General features: G+C 33.6%; 1 protein-coding gene across 11 annotated transcripts in view; it reads left to right on the top strand.

The window, feature by feature from the left end:
- Nucleotides 1-17,371, top strand: part of Rims2 (regulating synaptic membrane exocytosis 2) — a 570,072-nt gene that overhangs the window by 272,132 nt on the left and 280,569 nt on the right. For 6 of the 11 annotated variants that reach the window (XM_008851539.2, XM_008851538.2, XM_008851540.3 and 3 more), the window contains 6 exons: nucleotides 4,530-4,738; nucleotides 6,387-6,506; nucleotides 9,053-9,152; nucleotides 10,543-10,666; nucleotides 12,308-12,354; nucleotides 13,923-14,035. In XM_008851539.2, the coding sequence (XP_008849761.1) occupies nucleotides 4,530-4,738; nucleotides 6,387-6,506; nucleotides 9,053-9,152; nucleotides 10,543-10,666; nucleotides 12,308-12,354; nucleotides 13,923-14,035 (713 nt within the window). Of the gene's footprint in view, nucleotides 1-4,334; nucleotides 4,403-4,529; nucleotides 4,739-6,386; nucleotides 6,507-9,052; nucleotides 9,153-10,542; nucleotides 10,667-12,307; nucleotides 12,355-13,922; nucleotides 14,036-17,371 lie in introns of all 11 variants that reach the window. The other 5 variants (XM_029555213.1, XM_029555212.1, XM_029555209.1 and 2 more) reach the window with 1 other exon arrangement.

Genomic DNA, 17,371 nt, shown 5'->3' with positions numbered 1-17,371 from the left:
CTTCACTTCCTTTTTTGTTTTTTACTTGTTTCTCCTTTTTCATTTCTAATTTCTTTTTTTGTCTTCCTTGTGTTTATTGAACTTTTTTCAGATTGTGTTTTGATTTTTCAAGTGTATTTCTTTTCCTAGTTTATTTATAGTTGTTATTTCTTGTATATGGGTTTAAAGCAGCAGCAAAAATATAGGCAATGTTTTCTTTGTACTTCAAATTTTAAACATAATTTAGAAAACTCAGGAGAACAAAATTCTATTGTACTATCCCACTTTTTACTTACTATGTTCTTCATTCCTTCTTAGTATTTCCAGGTTCCTTCTTTTTTTGTATCTCTTTTGTGTCCTTTAGCTTTGCCCTTTGATGCTACGCGAAAGTCAATATTAAATGGAATAGCATTTTGTGGGTCTGGAGGAGTGATCAGATTTTTATTAAACTTATTTGTTTTTTTTTCTTTTTGGTCTTTTTTTTTTTTTTTGAGATGGGGTCTCCTTGTAGCCCCAGCTGTCCTGGAACTTACTGTGTAGACCAGGCTGGCCTTGAATTCACAGAGATCCACCTGCCTCTGCCTCGGGAGTGCTGGGATTGAAGGTGTGCACCACCATGCCCGGCATTCTTTTTTAATTAAAAAAAATGCTGTTATTTTTATTTTTTATGTGTATGTGTGTATTGCCTGCATGTAGGTAAGTGCACCCATGTTGTGCAGTGCCTGCGGAGGTCAGAAGAGGCTGTCGAATCCCCTGGGACTGAAGTTATAGACAGTTGTTAGCTGCCATATGGGTGCTGGGATTCAAACCCAGGTCTTCTGTAAGAACAACCAGTGTTCTTAACTGCTGAGCCATCTCTCCAACCCAAGCCTTTTTTTTTTTTTTTTCTGTGTGTTTTATGATTGTTATCTTCTTTGGTCCTTAAAAATGACATTATTTTTACTCATTCAATAAGTGCTGTTCAATGCCTCTTATATGATCCTTTTGTTTGTTGTTGTTGGTATGATGCTTTTACTTTGACTTCAAATGGTTAAACAGAGTAAAGAGACGTATTTCTGTTTTTCTTGTAGGCGTCAATCATAGGGGAAGAGGAGAGACTGTGAACTTTATTGTTACTTCCTCTAACTGACAAACTTATAGATGCTTTATCAGAACAATAGTAGGTTTTTTTAGGGCAACAGGTTTTCTAAGAGAGCAAACTCTAAGGCTCTTGAGTATTCCCAAGTAGGGACATAAATATCCTATAGGCTGGTTGTCTATACCTCTGCTAGTGAGTAGTACTAAAATTCCATTTGGTTATCTGTTCCATGAAGAAGTTTGCGAAAGACTTTTCTAGCTTACAGGTTAAGAAATGAAGTTCTTTCTATAAATTTCATTTTGTGAACTAGATAATACAGCTTCATTCTCCTTGATAAACTTTTCAAGATACTTGTCTCCAGGAGTTCTCAAACATCTAGCAGGAATATCCACCCCACTGCCTGTAGCCTGCGTGTGTCCAGGATGGTCGCCTGTAGCTCCAGGTAGAAATTCACTCTGTAGACTAAGCTGGCCTCAATCTCACAGAGATGTGTGCCACCATGCCTGGCATCACAACATCAATTTATAATGTCAAACGTTGGCTTTCTATACATTTGGTCATAATAGCCTGAATAGGTTGTTAAAACAGATTGCTAGTCCCCACCAACACTTTTTGATTTACTGGAGCTAGAGCAGTAACCAGTAATATGCAATTTCTAACATGTTTCAGATGCAGCTGCAGGGACCTCACTTTGAGAACCACTTATTTCCATATTGTTTTTCTACTTATTCACCTACATTTGGTTAGTTACTTAAATCTGACTTTCTTTTTCATCATTTTATCTTCTTTTGTATTTAAAAAATTTTTTTGTGTGTGTATGAGTATATTACCTGCATGTATATAAATGCACCAGTGTTGTGCGGTGCTTACAGAGGTCAGAAGAGGGTGTTGGATCACCCAGAACTGGAGTTACAGACGGTTGTTAACTGCCATGTGAGTGCTGGGAACCAAACTGGGTCCTCTGCAAGAGCAGCCAGTGCTCTTAGCCTCTGAGCCATCTCTCAAGCTTCTTCAACATTTTATCTTATATGTGGTTTCTGACATATTTTCTAACTTTCATGTTGCCAAATCCAACACGTTTTTCACTTTCTCATTATATGATATGTAGCAATCATTAGATGTCATTGATTTCTCTTCCTTTTTAGGAAACACTTTAATTTTGTTAGGAAACCTACCTTTACCTTCCTGCCTTTCAGTCTCTACTTAGTTTTAATCTCTCTTTCTCGAATCAGACTCCAAATGATAGAATTCACTTGAGGTGCTCTTCATACCTAAATTTACCCCCACTCCTTTGTTTTGAGATAGGGTCTTCCTGTAGCCTCATCTGTGCTGGAACTTGCCATGTACATCAGGCTGACCTCAGTCTCACAGAGCTCTATCTGCCTGCTTCTGTCTCCTGAGTGCTGGGATTAAAGGCGAGCACCATCATGCTCGGCACTTGCTCCATGTTTCTTATGTCTGTACAAACAAATGATTCTTAATTTGCCTCTAAATCAAACTTGTTTTTGAGTTTCATTACACCTTGATTGCTTATTATATTCCCTTTTGAATACCTTAGAGATATTTCAAGTAATAGGTCTAGAATCCACCATTGTATTTGAAAATTCAAGATACACATTTTAAAATCATTTTGATACCATGAAATAAGAATCTTGTAGTTAATGACATTGTATTCTGTAAAACAATTTATTCTCATATCTTTCCTAACAATAACAACAACAAAATTCTTCCTGTAGTTTTGGCCATCTCAGAAATTGTCTTTTCTATATTATGTTGTTGATGACCAGAAACCAGAGTGCTGACTTTGACTCTTTAGCCCTTCTTGACGCTGGAATTTCTATCTATAGCATCTCCCAGTTCTTACTTTTCACACCCTGTTTGTTGTCATCACCTTTGTGTAGGCCACAGTCACACATAACTTTCCCAAGATTACTACAAATGCCTTCAATGTTTCCTTTTTTCTAATCCAGTCTACACAAAGTATTTAGATTTGTCTTTTAAAGGTGTAGCACAGATTCTGTCACCACTTCGCTTATGTATGAAACTCACACCTGTTAACATGATGTACAGGGACCTGTCTAAGCTGTTCTGTGTGGCATCGCATGTCTTACGTAGTGCTAACCTCCTCCATCCCTCTTTTTAGGTATGCGGTGTTCCTTTATTCTTCTTCCTGGAATGCTCTTTCCTTTATTCCCAATCTGTTTGTCTCTCTTCTTGTCCAGCAGACAGTATCTTTCAGTTGTCATCTTAAACATAGCTACTTTAGCAGTGTTTGTTGACTCTTAAATTTAAATTAGATTTTAAATTTTCTCAATATTTTTGTGCTCTCCTGTATGCCACTGATTTGGTGTAGGTATTCCTACACTGTTACAAATGTGTTTCATTGTGTTACCTCTCATACTAGGGCTAACATATGTAACAAATGGAAGCTATTCAGTAAATATCTTTAGCTAAATGAAAATATTTTGAGTGATTAAAATGTATGTGCATGTATAGACTACACAGTCCTTTTTCAAATAAAAAGTAAGCATGTTAAATTTGTGAAATGGATTTTTATTGTTAGTTGCCACTTATGTAAATTGTTTGAAAGAACTGTTTTTAAGAATGCATTTTCTAAAGCAGATACTTATTTTAAGGTAATATTAATTCACAGTATTCAGTAAAATTGATCATTTCATTCTTCCTTTCTACTAATAAAAATAGAATGAAAATCTTTTGTCATTTTCATCAAAAATCTTTTTGGAACTAATTTTTTAACCATTCAAAAGTTTGAGGAATTTTCATCCTTATTCAGAATATCAAACTGCATTCTAGAAAAAATATTCAATTACTTGACTTTTAAAACAGTAGCTATTGTTGAACCACTGTTTAATTTTCAAATGCTCATCAGGCTCTAGAGAATAAACTCATGCCCTTGAGCCAGCATGGACAAACAACCCATGCTAAAATGCGCCCCTAGTCTCTCTCTTATTCAGCTTATCCAGCAATTTTTGTTTCTATTTTTGCTTATTATTAGCAAATTTTTTCATTTTTTAAAAAAATTAGTCTTGCTTGGGCTTTTGTTCTATAGGACCTGTGTAGGCTGCGAAAGGCTTAATTTCAGCATTCCATAAATTCTGTTCACTTGGAATCTTAGCTTTTTCCTGGTATATATGAGTGCTATAGACAAAGTTCTCAATACCAGGCAGGATCATACAGTTTAAAATGGTTATAATGTCTCTGTCTGTCCTTTTCCCTGCCGTCTCCTTTATTGCACTCTTTTGTCCAACTCTCACAGGAGACATGGATTACAACTGGGTGGACCATGCGTCTTGGCATAGCAGTGAGGCTTCCCCAATGTCTTTGGTGAGACATGTGGAGCCTTGCTATTTATTTCCGTTATCATTTCACTTTTCCTTTTTTATTTACACCTTTTTTTTTTTTTTTTTTTTTTTTTTTTTTTTTTTTTTTTTTTTCAATCTCACACTTGTAGGGGACAGTCAAAAGGGAAAAAGAAAAACTAGTGAGCAGGCAGTTTTGTCGGATTCTAACACCAGGTCTGAGAGACAAAAGAAAATGACGTACTTTGGTGGCCACTCTTTGGAAGAGGATTTGGAATGGTCTGAGCCTCAGATTAAGGACTCTGGGGTAGATACGTGTAGTAGCACAACCCTTAACGAGGAGCATAGCCATAGTGATAAGGTACTGATATTGTGGAGCCTGCCTTTTAACCTGCTCATTTGGTCTTCCTTTGTTTGCTCTCTGTCACTCATTAAAACAAAACATAATAAAAGGACAGGGCATTTAAGGGTCAATGTAGCATTTCTTAAGGTGCAGAAAAGAAAAACAAAACCAACTAAACAATTAAATCAAAAAGCTTCTTGCTTGCTTTGCTGTTTTTATTGTTTGACAGCATACCAAAAATAGATAAATAATAAATAATAAATAAATAAGTAAATGAAAATAAAACTTAGGAACAAAGGAATATTTTGTCTATGGTTGAATGAGAGAACTTTGTAATGTTACTATAAATCATAAATAAATACTTTCTGGATTGGCTTATTTGATGGCTTACATATATTTTCCTTGGGATGAAAATTAAATTTTTACTAGTTTAAATCCCAGGCAAAAGGGAGGTAATTGGGTCTGTTTACACAGAAAAAGTTGTTTTTCTTTTTTCCCTTTCACTGTCATTTGTTCTTTTGTTTTATTGTCATAGCATTTTAATGTAGTATTAATTAGTATTAGACCCATTGCCATCTGCTTTAGTATTTATTATTTTTGCTTTTAGTATAGTGGAAAATTTGAAATCTTTTTACCATTAGATGTGATTGACTTGAACTTGATTTTTGCCTGTTAAATTTTGCATGAAGTGCATGCTATGCTTTTGTTACCATGAAACTGCTATGATTACACAAATCTTTTGTTACTTAGCATAACTTTCCAAAATGGAATGGTGTCATCATTTATGAGACTATGCTTCTGCCCCAAGAAAGAAATAAACTGCTAATATTATTAGGGTTATTTACTAATAACTATCTCTGTATTATCTCTTAAAGTTAGGTTTCTGAATAGATTAAAAAAATATGAAAGAATCAGTGAATGTTTGGCCAGGTATGGTGATCCACACCTGTGATCTCAGCATTCTGAGGCTGAGGCTGAGGCAGCAAGAGAGCTAGAAGCCAGCCTATAGGCTAAGCTCAAGTCCTGCCCAAGCTACATAGGGAGCTCAGGGGAGCCTGTAACATAGGGTGTTGCATAGCAAAACCTTATCTTAAAATCAGTGAATTTTATGAAGTGAGAAAGGGAGTCTGAGAGAATCCCCTTTCTCACATGATGATTCAATTGGAAAACTATTGAGGATTGCATCACTTCTAGAATTTTAATGTTCAAGAAAGTTCTTATGGTTTTAGATTTCATGTTTTAATGTGTTGGCCTTTTAACTTTTACTATTATAGAGTGTTTCAGAATCTTCCAAAAGTGTTTGAAGAAGAAATTATTACTTTTAAGTGGGTCAGCTAAATAGGCTTTTAATGTGTCTTTTCTGCTAATGAGATTTTAATTAATCTTTAGTATTTTGAGTTTGCCTATATTTTAAAGAAGTTTTCAGAGCTATGAAACATAAGATTCTGGCAGATAGTTAAGAGTCTGACATAATTGGAATCTGAAGAGAACTTTGAAATCATAAAATTAAGGTTTTGAGAGTAATATAGTAAGATCTTTTATCAGTAATTTGGAATGTAAACCGGTTTGTGTAATCATAATACTTTAGATTTCTTTGTGAAGTTTAGAGAGATTGTACAATTGTGATAATGTGCCATGAAAATTAATTCTTATTTGTTGATGTCAGCACCCTGTGACCTGGCAACCATCCAAAGATGGAGATCGTCTAATTGGTCGTATTCTGTTAAATAAGCGTTTAAAAGACGGGAGTGTACCTCGGGATTCAGGAGCAATGCTTGGCTTAAAGGTATGTAATAAAATGGATGGGATTTTGGCTGTATACTACTTTACAGATTTATCAAAAAAGAACATATATAACCTTTCTACCCATGCCAATTTAAGGGATATTTTATTTTCTGTTTTCAAGAATCCTCAAGCTAGTCATGACAGTGCATGCTTTTTTAAAAATATGATTTTATTTATGAAATTTTATTTTTTAAACTGTATTTTTCTTATTTAATTTTCCTAAACTTGAGTTGAGTTTAAATAATATGAATGGCATGCCTTTAATCCCAGCTCTCAGGAGGCAGAGGTAGGAGGAGCTCTGTGAGTTTGATGCTAGCTTGGTCTACATAGGGTGTTTGAAGCCAGCCAGTGCTGAAGAGTGAGACTCTGTCTCTAAAAACCAAACAAACACAAAAGACCCCCCTAAATAGAATCCTCAAATATTGTTATTCATTCTCATAAACTCACTTTCCAAGTTTATTTAAGATGTTTCCAGGCTAGATGGATAGCTCAAATTGCCTTGCAAGCAAACACAGCCTGAGTTCAGTCCCCAGAACCCACATAAAAAGCCAGGAGTGGTGTGTACACTTGTAATTCTAAAGTTGAGAAAGCAGAGACAGGCAGATCCCAGGGATTCAATACTTAGTCTACCTAATCTACTTGGCAAATTCCAGACCAGTGAGACACCCTGTATAAAAAAACAAGAAAAAAGAGGGTGCTATGAAGAAGTACATCAAAGGTTGTTCTCTTCACATGCACACATCTATGCACACTCACACATTCATGTGCAGCTGCGTATGAACACATATGCATATACACATGTGTGCACATAAGTTTCTAGTATTCCACATTAGTCATAGAAATGTTTTTCAAAGATGTTGATAGTAATCTAGTTAGAAAAAGACTGAGTACTAAATATAATGAACAAACTTACTTTAACCTATAATGTTTGTCTCCTGCTTTCATTTATATAAGTATTAAAACAATATTTTATTTAATGATTCAATTTGCAAACTTGAATATGTAGTACATGTATTATATCAGAATATATTTTGTAGTGATACAGTAAGGTGTCTTTGCACATGTGGGTGTGTGTTTTAAAGAATACTGGTTTGTTACAGTTTTTGGTGTTGCAGAATTAAACCACTGATCCTGAGATTGCACTCTAGAATATAGAAACAAGAGATATTAGAAATTTTCAGTGTGGGTGAGGTTGGATGCCTACGATGTGTTTGATACTCACCGATTATTTTACACTGATCATCTTATTTAACACTTGCTACAGTAGTTTTCCCATGATCATAAAATGGTGTGACAGTGGTGGGATTTAAATCCAGAAACCTGGTATAGAGGTCAGGGAGTCTTAGTTTCAGTTTCTGTTAGAGCAGTTACTTTTTACTTGACATTGGAAAATTAAGCTCTAGTTAGCCTCATATCCCATCTGTACATGGAGATAATAATATGCTTTAAACTGTTTAAATAAGATCAAATAGCATAGTGTTTTGATTAGTACTACAGCCTTTAGTATAGTTTTTGGCATAAGTCAATAATAATCATCATTGGCAGTATAATTACACTGATAATTCTAGTGTCATTATTGTTAAAGTTTGTTAAACCACTATAGTTTCTTAAGATATTTGCATAAGGATGTAAGCCCGTGAGAAATCTACATTTATTCTCAGAACCAAGCATTGTTTTAGTTAGTATTAACTGAATTGCAAGTGAGTATAATTCACTGTAATTAGGAAATAAATGCATACAATAAGATAAGACAGCTCAGGAGTTTTGAATTTCAGATATCTTTCACTCAGGCATTGTGAGAAGCAAACCAGTTTCTTGCAGCCAGTGAACTACCCGCTGTCATTTGCTTCATCTGCTATGAAGTTTGATAGAAATTTCTTGAGTAGCGGTTGATCAGAATCAAAGTGTTAACTTTGTAAGAGCAGAATATTTTACATATGATTCTACAGCATTATCCCTAATATGTTTTTCTTTTTTTAAAAACAAATATTTTAATAGAAACATAAAAGTAGAAAAATTCTGTTGCAGATAATCTAAAGTTTACATTGTTTCTATTAAGTTAGGTAAATTTTGTAATTTTCATATAAAGATCCATTATCATTATGTATATTAACAATGTTCCTATAAGATTATTAATGAAAATTTAGTAGTTTATTATAATCATAGAAAAGTATTACAACTTTGTATTATAATATTTAAAAATTTATAATTAGAAATGTTTATATAATTAAACAGTATTGTATTATGTTTTTAGAAATGATAAAATGAGGATTCTATAATAAGGACAAATTGTTGAGCTTTTTCTAAGATATGTAACATTTTCAACAAATAATTAATTAAATTATGACACATTTGGAATGCATGAAAAGATTTCTTAACACAGCCACTCAGTTCCTAATAGCAACACTATATTGTTTAAGAAACAGCTTTCAGTACAGTAAATTACAGTTATAGAAGCTACAAATTGTTCCAGATATTTTTACTTGAATCATCAACTATGTTCAATTTAACAATATGACAGTTTTAATACTTTCCTCTTTTAAACAGGTTGTAGGAGGAAAGATGACTGAATCAGGTCGGCTCTGTGCATTTATTACCAAAGTAAAAAAAGGAAGTTTAGCTGATACTGTAGGACATCTTAGACCAGGTAGGTTTCTACCATCGGTTATTTTAAATTTAGAATGTTAACTGTGGGCCCATAGCTATAGCTCTGTGGTGGAATGCTTGCCTCACATGTCTAAAGACTTGGGTTTGATCCCCAGCACTACAAAAAAGAAAGAAAGAAAGAAAGAAAGAAAGAAAGAAAGAAAGAAAGAAAGAAAGAAGAAAGGAAGGAAGGAAGGAAGAAAGAAAGAAAGGAAAGAAAGAAAGGAAAGAAAAACAGGAATAGCTAAGAGAACTTCATTTTATTTAGAAATGATTTGATAAAAATGAGTTCATTTCATGTATATATAAATCTTTAATTACTAATAGAAAGTTATAACTCCTATTCTTTGAGTCTTATTAGGGACAATAACTTTTATATTTTTAGTGGAAGATAGTCTAATTTGCATTAACTTACTTTGTTTCTCAAAAGCTTTATTTTTCTTTTGGAAAAAGATTCCAACATCTTTTAGGAAACAAGAATTTTCTAAAACATGTCACTCCATATCACAGGGAAAATGGAAACTGCTTGAGTAGTCCTCAAATGCTTTGACGATTTCAGAGTTTAGGCAATGGAAACTCCTTAAAGAAAACAAAGATATCAGTCATGGATCTACTAGAAACCTAGTATATAGTTGCAAAGTCCTCAATGAGACAGTCACCTTGATGGTTGTCTACCATTACACTTTCTATTAAGAAATCAAATAAACACAACTTTAAACTTTAAAGAATTGATTCTTGCAATATATTTTGATCATACTGTAGACCCCCTGCCCCATCTCCACCACTCTATACTACCTCTCCTACCCCCAAGTTCATGCTCTCAATTATTATTTTTCTTCTTTTAAAGCCTATCCAGTTTAATTTATGTTCCCTAAATGTTCCTGGGTTCCTCCTTTGGAGTGTGGTCAGCCTATCAGGAGTCACATCCTTAAAGAAAACTGTGAGACTCTCCCTCTCCCAGAAGCTATAAATTGCCAGTAGTTCCTCAGCTACTGCTGGGGCTTATTACTCACCTTCCCCTCCATTCTTTTTGTCCTGCTTGGGCTTGCATAGGACTTGTGCATGTTGTGCAACTGCCCTGTAGTGTCCAGACAACGTGTTTTCCTTATATTCATCTACTACCTCTGGCTCTTACAATCTTTCTGCCTTCTCTTCTGCAATGATCATCAAGCCTTGGAGGAAAGGGCATAGTTTCACCTATGTATTTTTTCTTAGTCATTATCCTTTTGGGTGAAATATGCTAACATAGTTAACATACTCTGTGCCACTTGAGTTGTTTTGTAGTATGTTATTCTGTAATGGTGATTCTATCCTGTGGAGTTTATTGAAACTTAAAGATTGCTTTTGCTTTGACTTAGTTTATATTTCTAAGATTATTACTCAAATTATAGGTGATGAAGTATTAGAATGGAATGGGAGGCTATTGCAAGGAGCCACATTTGAGGAAGTTTACAACATCATTCTAGAATCCAAACCTGAACCACAAGTGGAGCTTGTTGTTTCAAGGCCAATTGGGTAAGGTAGTTTTAGTAATTTATTTGTATGTGAAATTGCCTGCTTTGTATTGTGTTGCACAATACAAAGATGTCTGATTCCTTTCTGAAAATTATTTCATAGACATCTTTTTTCTTTCCTTACCAAATTTTTTTTTACCAGAATTCATGAGTTTTCTATATCTTACTATGAGTGATTGTAAAAAGAAGAAATATGTGATGCTTTTTATTGTCTTAATGATTATTAGCTAAAGTCATTAGCAAGGCAAGAGGACTATCATAATTATTTTTCAGTCAAGTTTTATTGATTATAGTCTTCTATACTCTAAAGATGATAACCAATGTAGTCTACATATCTTACCTTGTTTTTTTTCCCCCAAAAGAGATCCTAAGCAAAGAGAAAAAGAGCCAAAGAGCATATAATTTCTAGATACAGTGGCTTTTTAAGGAAAGCAGTTTCTTAAAAATTGTGATTAATAAACTCAAAATAGGTAATATCAAGGCACTCTTTATCTTTGTAACTTTTTGCCAATAGCTTGATTTTTGCAAGAATGATGACAAACAAAATCTTTTTATCTTAACTGTGGGACTTGCTCATTATATATCCCAGCATTACTTTTTTTAATTGAAACTTATATTCTACAACAATATAAAAGACATATCAAATGAAATCAGAAAAATACATAAGTTGACAGTGAATTATTAAATTATTAAATGGGTAACAGCATCTAGGAATGAAGGCAACAGAAATTCTTCCTTATGGAATAATAATGTCCCATTTTCATTCGTTTAGTAAATGATCAGATTGTATTATTTTGATCTCTCTTAAGCTAGAGAAAATTAAATTTTATTTTATTGAAATGTTCCTGTAAGTGAATCTAGCAAATGAAACTGTCTATTTTTCATTTTGCTTTTTAAAATTTAGGCAAAATGGTAGAATTATGGTGTATCATCTTAGTGAATTAATCATTTATTTCTTGGTATTAAAGTATACTCAAATCATATTTTTGTATAAGCTTTAATTTATAATTTTTAGATATTTTTCTAAATGTTACTATTATTACTATATACTCCTATATCTCAGAAGTATACTTGAATTAAAATTTGTTTACATTGGGAATGGTGGCATAAGACTTCAATCCAGCAGTTGGGAAGCAGAGGGAGGTAGATCTCCATGAGATTCTCATCAGCCTGTCTACATTTCAAGTTTCAGACAAATTGGGGCTACAGAGAGACTCTGCCTCAACAACAACAATGACAAATGTGTTCATAACACTTATTGAATACAAATAATTTTTGTGGAGTATGGTTATATAGTAAGGCCCAAAGAAAATAAAGTATATGCTTTTATAAATCTGCTCCAAATACATGAAGATATTAATTCCTTTAAATATTTGGTGTTAGCCCCAAATTTTATTAGCAAGTGTGATCCCTGACTTCAGAGGCAGGAACAGGAGTATGTCAAGTTCAACGCCAGCTTAGCTACAAAGAAGTTTCAGGCCAGCCTGTCTCAAAGAAAAACAAAAAAGTGGTTGTTTCTTATTTATATATTTCTTCTACCATGTACATTTTTATTTGTCACTAATTTATAGATTAATATTGATTAAAATATCGGTTGCATTAGTATTAAAAGTTTCTTTGTTTTCTTTTTCTATCATTTCAGAGATATACCAAGAATACCTGATAGCACACATGCACAACTGGAATCTAGTAAGTTTCATTGAATCTTGAAAGCTATTTTCATTAAACATGCCATCTATCAAAGGTCCTAATGAAGAAATTTATCTGTTAAAAATAAATAAGATATATAAAAATTGTATTATTAAACACTGAATCATATAAATGGAAAATTTAATATTATTTCATGTCATTGTAGGAAAAAGTACAAATTCTATAATAGTTTCACTGTTCTAATTTATATATTTGGAAAATAAGATTCTAATTTTATATCTAATTTTATTTATGCAATAATAAACATAATTTCAAACATTGTCAAATACACAAATATTTTCATTATTTCTTAGTGCTGTTTCATATCTTAAAATAATTGTCTTCCAATGATCTATTTTCATCTTCATTGTAATCCATACCTTAAATAGGTGAGAAGGCCATGTTTCTCTGATTAGTGCAAAGAGTTTTGCCAGTCTCCTAATAAGTCCATTTCTGTTCACGTTCCAACTTGTCCCTTTAGCCATTTAGAAACAAACTCATACATGCATATAACTTCAGGTGTTGTTTCTGCTTTATCTGTTATTTTACATCTTTTTCAAAATCCTGCAATTGATTTCTGCTATTTTAGCTTATTACATTCTTTGAGGGCGGCTTTATAAAATAGCTCTAGGGCTGGAGAGATGGCTCAGTGGTTAAGACCACTTGTTGTTCTTTCAGAAGACCCAGGTTCGAATCCCAGCACCCACATGGCAGGTAACAGCTGTCCTAAACTCCAGTTCCAGGGGATCTGACGGCCTCTTCTGTCCTCCTTGGGCATTTCACAACATGGGTTCACTTACCTACATGCAGGCAATACACATAAAATAAAAATAATAAATAAAATATTTTTAAAAATAGCTCTAGAAACATTGAATAACTTTGGACATTCTGGTACATATGTTCTTAATATTTAAAACTTAACTAGTCACTGAGTTGCCTTAGTGTTTCATTTTTATCTTTTCTTATTCTTCCTTACTCACTTAAAAAATTTCTTAATACATAATTAGGAAATGAGCATGGCATAGTATACATAATAGACCAAGTAAACCTTGAGGTAGAGACCTGTCATTATTTTAAATTATACGGCAATTTTATTACTGCTGATCTTCCATAATCTCTAAGTTGCAGATACACACACACACACGCACACACACACACACACACACTCACACACACACACATATACACGTATGCATATATATATATAATTTTTTTCAGTCTTTTTGAGAGAGCATCTCTCTGTAGCTCCAGATGGACAATAACTCGCTACGTAGACCAGGAAGGCCTTCAATTCACAGAGATCCACCTGACTTTGCCTCCTGAGTGCTGGGGTTAAAGTTGTGTACCATCATTCCTGGCCTTGAACTTATATTTTTTTTAAAAGAATTTCCCAAAACAAAAGCAATATAAAAATTTCTGGAAAACAATAAAGTCTTTTCTAGGATTATTTACAACATTCTAGCTATAAAATGGTCTACATTTTAGAAATATTTAAAAGATATGTGCCAAATATTCTGAAACAGTGAAGAATCTTTCTTTTTATTCTTTATTTGTAATTATCGTTTCAGGTTCTAGCTCATTTGAATCTCAGAAGATGGACCGTCCGTCTATATCGGTTACCTCGCCCATGAGTCCTGGCATGCTGAGGGATGTTCCACAGTTCCTATCTGGACAACTTTCAGTATGTAATCACTAAATTCATCTCTTTGGGAATATTAAACGATACTCTTTAAAATATTATGTTAGGGGTTATTTTTGTAATTCAAGTTCTTTATAGAACATTATTGTGCCTTTATCTGCCAACCTTTACCTTTTTAATAATTTTAGTTACTTGAAATTTAATTTGGATTATTTATTACAGTGCTTACTTTGAGAATTAAGCTTATTAGAATTTAATGATTCTTATGAAGATATATAAACCCATATTTTACCTTCATAATTGTCCCCAAATTAAAGGTGATGACACTTGCTATACATTTTTAAATGACAAGAATTGCCATAGGTTCTTGAGACAGAAAAATGTTATATTATACAAAGATTAAAATTAATATAAAAATGCTCATGTATTCTTCAATTCTGTTCAATCCTAAGGAGTCTGGGGGTGAATTTGATAATTGCGGACTTTAATGTTTCTCAGATACATAAGTATACTGGAGATTGTTTTGTGAACAGGAAAAAAAATCATGGGGTAGGGGAGATAATAAATTCTTCGGTGTACTAGGTCATTTCCCATTATGTGATCATTCATTGCACTTTTTCAAGTAAAAGTTAAAAATTTAATCTTTTTTTGGGGGGGTCTCTTTTTGAGGCAAGGTCTTCTTGTGGCCCCAGCTGGCCTGGAACTCACTATATAGACCAGATTGCCCTCGATCTAGCAGAGATCTGCCTCTGCCTCCTGAGTGATGGGATTAGAGTGTATGCCACCACTCCCAGCTTATCTTTTTAATTTTATTCTCATTACAAGATTTTTGCAAATTTTTTAAAGCTCTTACTCTTACTGTTATTCAACTGCTATTTCCTTATTAGAGCATTTGAATATATTAATACATTCAGATTTATCGTTATACTGTCAATGTGCTGGTGATTGTTACACTTGAAATTCCCCTAGTACCGAAGAACTGTTTAAATTCTCAAAATCTAGAAATTGAATTTGCACTGAAAAATCTGATAGTTAAAAACTAAGCTATTTAGATATAGTATTTTAAATGCAATTGAAATACCTTCTGGTTAAGTCAGCTAAATGTTTTTCTCCTTAGTCTTAGTGGGAAAAGGTAGTGTTTGGCTTTTTGGAAACATTATTAATCGTTATTACTGCTACTTTGTCATGTCATTTCCGTTTTCAAGACCTCGTCCAAATCATGAAGGAAGGAAAGATGAGAAGCACAGGGTAGGGTTTAAAGAAACTTTAAACTCAGTTATTTGCCTCCTGAATTCAAAATTAATATACCTGAAAGATAAACTGTTAAATATTTTTATATCTTGGAAATAAATATTCTATGATTTTAGTTAAATGTTAATTGCATATATTTTGAAATAATCTGCAAACACATACCCAGTTTACATACATAAAAACAGTGGTTATAAATGTAATTTATATTTATTATGGAAAAATCAAGAAAATACAGAAAAATAAATAAAACTGCTATTAATTTTGAGGCTACAATATCACCTTTAAAACCATACATCCATATTCTTATATAATTTGCACATACTAATTTGAATTCTCTTTTTTTTTCTCTCTTTTATTTTTTGAGTCAGAGTCTTTCTGTGTAGCCCTGGCTGGACTGAAATTCCATATGCTGGCACTGAACTTGTGATCCTACTGCCTTTGTTGCCCATGTACTGGTTCTGTGATTATTGGTGGGTCCTGCACACCTGACTTGAATTCTGATTTTTTTATAAAGCAACATATTGTGGAATTTTTTCTTATCTTTAAAAGTTCCTCATTTTAATATCTGTAATGCTTCATTATAACTTTGTAGTTTATATTATTATATTTTATGATGCCATTGACATCCTTAAATACATATTAATACAGCTTTATGTTTACTAAGGCAAATTATTTTGTCAGGATAACTTTCCAGAAGTGAAATTAGGGTACAAAGACTAAAGTTTTTTTTTAGACTAGGTCTCCCTGAACCCTCAGCTGGCCTGGAACTCACTAGGCAGCCCAGGTGAACTCAAAGAGATCTGCCTGCCTCTACCTCTCAAGGGCTGGTATTAAAGGCATGTGCCACCACACCTGGCTTAATTTCTGTGTTTTTTAAAACAATATTAAACTGTGATCAGAATTCTTTTTTTCTTTAGGAACCTCATACATGATTGATTCCATGGACAATATTATTTTTTATTTAGTGTTTGTTGCTCATTTACAGGTGCAAAGTATCCCCAGTTTACTTTGTTTTAATATTTTGGCACTTAAATTTACTATTACAAATATCTATTTTATTTGCCCACTGAAGGAATTTAGTAACTTTAGAATAATTGTATGTCTTTCATGTCTTCCTATAGGAAACTCCAGAACATTTAAAAATATTCTATCTATGGAAGTTTTTAATTTGTACTTTAATACCTTATTCTCACAACTTAATTATTCTAGCAACATTCTAGAACCTAGATCTGTATCCTAAACAAAGTAATATAATAAACAGTGTGACGTGACAATAGCGATTCAAAACATAGTATGACATACAATTTCAGTTTTTGTATTTGTATTAAGCCTGAATTGGTACAAATGAGACACATAGAACCTCAGTATTCCTGCACAAGTGTTTAGGATCTCTAGAGATCGAAAACAGCTTAGTGTTTGCTGACTCCATTGCTGTAGATTCATATGCAGAGAGTCCCAGGAGCTTGTAGGACTCTATTTCCATGTGGTTGTGCACCTCCTCCCTGGCTCTTATAATCTTTCTGCCCCTTCTTCTGCAACGCTCCCTGAGCCTTGGATGGGTGAAGTTTAACATAGGAGTCCTGTCCAAGAACCAGCATTCTGCAGACTCTTAATCTCTACACATTGGCGGTTTGTGACCTTTTGTGTTCCTGGCCTTCTGTTGCGTGTGGGAGCTTCATTAATGAGAACTGAGAGATTCATTAGTGTCCTCTTTAACTCTGCTCTATGTTCCATGAGCCTTAGGTGCAGAGGTTGCATTGTAGATGTGTCACTTAGGCCAGGGCAATTCATAATGCAAACTCAAGCAGACACACTCCCAGCATAGAACTGGGGAAATGGACAGCAGACTCCAATCTTAGCTGAAGAAATATTGGCAACTGAGTCCCGCTAGGTGAGGAAGAGCTGATTTCACAAAGCAAGGGACACTAGATAAGCTGACTAGACCTCAGTAGATGAACTTGCACTGAGGAATGTCTGGGGACACTAACTTGACACAATAAGCCTTAACACAAATGACAGAATGTATGAAATCCAGTGGGGATGGGGTGCTATGGGAGGGTACTGGTGGGAATGGGGGTATAAAGATGATTAAGACTGATTGAGATGTGTTCTTTATGAAAGATGCAA

Source organism: Nannospalax galili, unplaced genomic scaffold, assembly GCF_000622305.1.
Source record: "Nannospalax galili isolate Female #2095 unplaced genomic scaffold, S.galili_v1.0 scaffold284, whole genome shotgun sequence".
NCBI lineage: Eukaryota > Metazoa > Chordata > Mammalia > Rodentia > Spalacidae > Nannospalax > Nannospalax galili.
Note: the sequence above shows the minus strand (reverse complement) of the source record. Positions and strands in the feature narration are given on the sequence as shown.